Source organism: Eurytemora carolleeae, unplaced genomic scaffold, assembly GCF_000591075.1.
Source record: "Eurytemora carolleeae unplaced genomic scaffold, Eaff_2.0 scaffold962, whole genome shotgun sequence".
Taxonomy (NCBI): Eukaryota; Metazoa; Arthropoda; class Copepoda; order Calanoida; family Temoridae; genus Eurytemora; species Eurytemora carolleeae.
Genome location: NW_019396859.1, coordinates 70105 through 76221, shown reverse-complemented (window position 1 = coordinate 76221; position 6117 = coordinate 70105). Strand labels below are relative to the sequence as shown.

Below are 6117 nucleotides of genomic sequence, written 5' to 3'. Positions count from 1 at the left end.
ATGATTAACTGGCCGAGCTGGAAGATCTAAAGATGAATTACTGACTGAGCTAGAAGAACTAGAGATGATTAATTGGCTGAACTGCTATTGCTAGGGATGACACAGCAAATCTGAATTATCTGTCAACATGTAGATTTTACAGGATAAATTATGGTGGTATAAGTGTGGGATAATATCTAGCTATCTCTCTAGCCTCCAGGCTTTCAAATATTCTTTGTTTATTTAGTTTAATATTTCTCCACATCATCTCTAATAAACTACTATCCCCTTCCATCCAACCTCCCCACACAGCACACTATCCTTATCTTTTAAACATACATAATTAACATCCCATATCTTTCTAACGAAAAGAAACTCCCTCTCGGATACCCAAAGATAATATATATATAGATATGCAGGCAGGTAGAAACCTCCTTCCTAAATATCCTGTAGCAGACAACTAATTTTTGAACCTCTGAGAAAATGTGCAAAAAGAGACATCTATAGCAAATTGATTACTTTCTATATTCCTTTCTCCCCTTTCTGCTATCTGTAGGAAATACGCATTTGTGTTATATAAACATACAGTACGCGTATTGCATCCTGTATAGTTCAAGTGTTGCTATCTGGACCTGTTTGACCAATAAAATTAAATTTCAAGGTAACACAAACATACAGTACGCGTTTTGTTTATGTTATGATCAGATCAGTTGTACTTTGTCCTAGATTCGATGTACTTTTATAGTAATAATTTTTATTTAAATTGCGTTAATTTACGTATGCCATTCAGTACAACTTGCACATTTAAACTTTGTCTAGTCAAATTCCTACCTCAGTTTTATTTGCATTGATTAATTTGTTTCATTAAGTACAATATGCAGTATACATTGTTGATACTATAGTACGCATTTAGTGTTATCACGCATAAACAAAGTGATAAATTAGCAACAATCCAGAGGATAAAATGCCATGCGTACGACAAAGATGGTGCTGTTTGCACCTTTTCTCAAGACCTCTAAATTTATACCTGTCTGCATATCTATATATATATTATCTTTGCGGATACCCTACTTTGTGACATTTTGTTTAAAGGGACTTTAGGCGTAATTTCAAGTCACCCTTCTACATACTTTGGCGTGTTTGATTTTAACAGCCTCATATTAATCATTATTTATTTACAGAAACTTTTTTGTTTTTTTTTATTTTATGTTTAAGAAATATTAATATTTACTTTCTAGAAATCGCAGAATATCTATCATCCAGATTTTAGGCACATAGCTAGAAAAATTTAACTCAAATCAATATATTTAGTTCAATTATCGCAAATGTTAATTACATTATTGTGTTAAAAAATAATGGAATTTCAGAGCACATATGAAATATTCAATTATTTTGGTCTTTCTTCTATCCATCTCTTAATGTTAGGAAAATCCCCGACTCTAGTTTCAAGATTTTTCAGCAGTGGAAAGTTCTCTGCTGGTTCAGGCAGGAGGGCCTTGAGGAACTCCAGAATATTGAACAGCTGTAGATCTGCCCATGTCAGCTGATTTCCAGCAAAATATTGTCCACCACGTGACTTCAGACGAGATTCCAGCTGGGTAAGACCAGTCAAAGCTTTTACCTTGAATTCCTCCAAGAGGTTATCCTTCTTTTCTGGGTCTTTGCAGAACATGACACCGTATCCAGCATTCTGAATATCTACAAGAGCATCAACAATCTCATCAGCCTCAGCTTTCTCGAGGTTGTTTCTGCCAGCCAACCCAAACTCATTGGCTAAAAACCTAAAAATAATTTAACACTTTTGAAATATAAGTTTGGCAAAATAAAGTCTAATTTTTCCGCAAAAATTCTGTGCGAAATAGAATTTAACGGAAAACTAATACGGAAAGAGAGTTCGGTTTCCACTGGGAAAACCGGAAATTTCTAGATAGGTTTCCGGAATTCGGTACTGTCACCTTAATATACCCAAATTATTATGGAAGTGAATGTCGTCTGCAACATCATTGTTTTATCTTTTTTCTTTTAAGTATTTTTTTTAAACTTTACCTTGCAATAGTTATACTCTGAGCAATGGTGACTCCATCGTAAGTAAGGACTGGAAGTTGACCGTAAGGTAGAGTAGGTTTCAGAGATTGAAACTTGCTGGTTCTATCATCTATATACCTGAGCAAAAATAAATAATAACAAATTGCTAAATATGGTTTTTTAGGTAAATCGGTCAAAGGGTTCCTGATTTATGATCTAACATCCAAATAAACAAACAGACTAACAGAGATTACTACTTTATAAATATAGATGACATTTGATTTGTATCTGTGATTATCTGTCTATTCTGTCTTATATCTGTGTCTATCTGTCTATTCTGTCTATCCACTTATAATTACCTGTTTGTCTTTGTATCTGTGTCTATCTGTCTTTTCTGTCTATCCACTTATATATACCTGTTTCTCTTTGTATCTATATATTGTATTTAAATATTCTTACTTTGTGCCGGCATATGCTAGAATTAATCTTGATATTTCTGCTCGTCCAGTAACATTAAAATAGGTTAATTTAATATCCGCCATTTTGTAAAATCTTCTTTCAGCTGTAGTCAAGTCAGTAATGACAAGTAGATATTTTGGTTTGCTTTTATATACACGGAGAATACAGAGTTCACACAGTACATACTATAAACACCGAGAATACAGAGTTTACACAGTACATACTATACTTGAGAATTTGTTTCTCATTATTTCACTTCTAGAATATTCTGTCAGGCATATTAAACCACTGCATGATACACTCTAGAGCTGGAAGATCTAAAGATGAATTACTGGCTGAGCTAGAAGAACTAGAGTTGATTAACTGGCCGAGCTGGAAGATCTAAAGATGAATTCATGGGACTTGGCAAGTTGAGGGTAACATAGGCTAAAAGAAGTTAATTTTTTTCAAATTCGAAATTTTGTTTGAAATTATTTTCCAAATTTTTTTAATTCCACGGGCAACGTTGGACACTTCATCTTGTAGTACTTTCGGACTAAAACATATTCAGTTGATAGGAATTGTTCGCTCGTTTAGAAACCCACGGAAAAGTGAGAATTATCCTGTTTACATAATGATTTTACCATTACATTTTTATGGAGCCATTATTCCTGGGGTATTAGGATAAATTATCATAAAAGAAAATGTAACACAATTTATTTTATATTCACATACAGGTACATTGAATATAGATAGGGATGGGCGTCTATATTCACATACAGGTAAATTGAATATAGATAGGGATGGGCATCTATATTCACATACAGGTGCATTGAATATACATAGGGATGGGCATCTATATTCACATACAGGTACATTGAATATAGATAGGGATGGGCATCTATATTCACATATATTTACATTGAATATAGATAGGGATGGGCATCTATATTCACATACAGTTTCATTTAATATAGATAGGGTTGCATGATGCATCTATATTCACATACAGTTACATTGAATATAGATAGGGATGGGCATCTATATTCACATACAGTTACATTGAATATAGATAGGGATGGGCATCTATATTCACATACTGGTACATTGAATACAGATAGGGTTGCATCTATATTCACATACAGGTGCATTGAATATAGATAGGGATGGACATCTATATTCACATACAGGTGCATTGAATATAGATAGGGATGGATATCTATATGCACATACAGGTGCATTGAATAAAGATAGGGATGGTCATTTGAAAAGGTAGACCCGGAACAGATTCGGACCGTCCTAAATCAAAGTGACCCAAGAAAGACAACATTTGAAGAATTTGAAGAATTCTTTTGAGAAATATGTACCTAAACATCTTGTGAGTTTATTGTAGAATTTTTGTTACATTTTTATCGTCGTTATATTGAATGATTTTTTAAAAACCGATTCTCAAAATCATCCCTCCAAAGTGAACATTCTTTAAGAACTCTGATGATTGAATTTGCGTTCTTGCTGAACAAAAAACGCCTGATAGGTCTCAAATGAATCCAAAACAATGTAAAGCCAGACATTCACTGTAAGCACTTAAAACAATTATAAAAAACTAAAAAATGGATTTAGTATAGTTTTTACTTTTAAAAAGGGTCGTTTTAGTAAAAATTTAAGCATTTTAAAGTCTCTAAGGATGTTAAAAAACTCAAATTCTGTTTCGTTTGTTTGATTCACCTTGTAGTTATTATATTATTTGTAGGGATCTAAATTTTATTTACTTACATAGTTAACATGCCTGGCGGGGCGTTGCCCGTGATTTTAGAACCAATTGAAAAATTATTTCAAGTTTTTGTTAAGCCTATGTTATCCCCTGGGTACTGGCTTTATTAAATAGAAGATAGAAAAAATCTAGAAAGCATTACTAACCAGTAAAAGAAGCAATGCTTGGTAGGTATTGGTGTTGTAGGAATCTCAACACTGATTGCTGGTAATTCTAGATCTAAATGGATATTTGATGGTTTGATAAAAGATCTAATGATTGAAGGATGGAACAATGGGGAGCTGAGATTTAGGCAGCATGTATATTTGATTGTTTACATCATGGATATATACAGATACCTTTCAAGACTAGAAGTAAAAAATAAAGATAGACAAAGACGCAAATAAATTATAGGCAAAAAGAAAGTCACAGAGACAAAGACAACGGGATACTGTCATTCAAAGACAGAGATAGAATAACAGTAAGACAGATCAAGAGATAGATGAAAAATAGATAGAGAAAAAGATATAGAGAGTTTTAGATACAAAGAAACTGAGATATACTATATAGAACTTGCTTGGGAAACCAGCTTTGACTGAAGTTTTCCCTAAAAAAATCCTACCACTCAAATTTGAATTTAAAAACCAAGCTAAGAACATTTCCAAGGTTCTCTTGGTTTCCAAAGTAAGAATTTACGGCAAAGGAATTGAGTTTTAGCCACAAACTCAGATTTTCTAATCCCGTTATCTTTGCAACCCGATGTTGTAGATCTTTGATATTTCAAACTATGAATTGTGTTTGATCAAATATTCTAAGTATGAAATCAGAAATATCAAATGGATACACCATCAGTTTGCAAAGATAGGATTAAAAAATTTGAGGTTGTGGCAAAAAGTCAATTCCTTAGTCAAGGGATTCAAAGTTTATGATCGTAAATTCAAATCAAACAAAACAGACAGACAAACAGAGATTACTAGACTGTATATAGTGATAGAGAGAAAGCACAGTAGGATAGAGATAGATATATATAGAGAGAGAGAAGGGGGAAGGAGAGAAACTGAGATAGATAGATAGATAGATAGATAGATAGATAGATAGATAGATAGATAGATAGATAGATAGATAGATAGATAGATAGATAGATATACAGATAGATAGATAGATAGATAGAGGTAGGTAGGTAGGTAGGTAGATAGAGATGAATTACTGCCGAGCTGAAGAGCTAGTAATGAATTGCTAGCTAGACTGGAAGAGCTTGATGAAATACTGGCTGAGCTGGAAGAACTAGAGAGGAATAACTGTCTGAACTGGAAGAGCTAGTAATGAATTACTGGCTGGACTGGAAGAGCTAGTAATGAATTACTGGCTGTTCTAGAAGAGCTAGTAATGAATTACTGGCTTTGCTGAAAGATCTAAAGATGAATTACTGGCCGAGCTGGAAGATCTAAAGATGAATTACTGGCTGAGCTGGAAGATCTAAAGATGAATTACTGGCTGAGCTGCATGATCAAAAGATGAAAACTGGCTGAGCTGGAAGATCTAAAGATGAATTACTGGCTGAGCTGGAAGATCTAAAGATGAAAACTGGCTGAGCTGGAAGATCTAACGATGAATTACTGACTGAGCTGGAAGATCTAACGATGAATTACTGGCTGAGCTGCATGATCTGAAGATGAAAACTGGCTGAGCTGAAAGATCTAAAGATGAATTACTGACTGAGCTGGAAGAAATAGAGATGATTAACTGGCCTAGCTGGAAGATCTAAAGATGAATTACTGGTTGAGCTGGAAGATCTAAAGATGAAAACTGGCTGAGCTGGAAGATCTAACGATGAATTACTGACTGAGCTGGAAGATCTAACGATGAATTACTGGCTGAGCTGCATGATCTGAAGATGAAAACTGGCTGAGCTGAAAGATCTAAAG

General features: G+C 34.0%; 1 protein-coding gene across 1 annotated transcript; it reads right to left on the bottom strand.

Annotated features, from left to right (window-relative positions):
- Window positions 1–1258: 1258 nt before the first annotated feature.
- Window positions 1259–2589, bottom strand: LOC111709469 (glutathione S-transferase 1). The gene is made up of 3 exons (XM_023483131.1): window positions 2464–2589; window positions 2026–2142; window positions 1259–1760 (listed from the first exon to the last, which is right to left on the bottom strand). The coding sequence occupies exons 1-3, from the start codon at window positions 2544–2546 to the stop codon at window positions 1367–1369; spliced, it is 594 nt and encodes a 197-aa protein (XP_023338899.1). The 5' UTR covers window positions 2547–2589; the 3' UTR covers window positions 1259–1366.
- Window positions 2590–6117: the final 3528 nt, after the last annotated feature.

Excerpts from the sequence above, each read along its gene's own strand:
- LOC111709469 (XM_023483131.1), bottom strand. The coding sequence starts at position 2,546 with ATGGCGGATATTAAATTAACCTATTTTAATGTTACTGGACGAGCAGAA. Across the intron at positions 2,143-2,463 it reads CTAGCATATGCCGGCACAAA|GTATATAGATGATAGAACCA; the intron begins GTAAGAATATTT and ends ATTTTTGCTCAG. Across the intron at positions 1,761-2,025 it reads CAGAGTATAACTATTGCAAG|GTTTTTAGCCAATGAGTTTG; the intron begins GTAAAGTTTAAA and ends AATTATTTTTAG.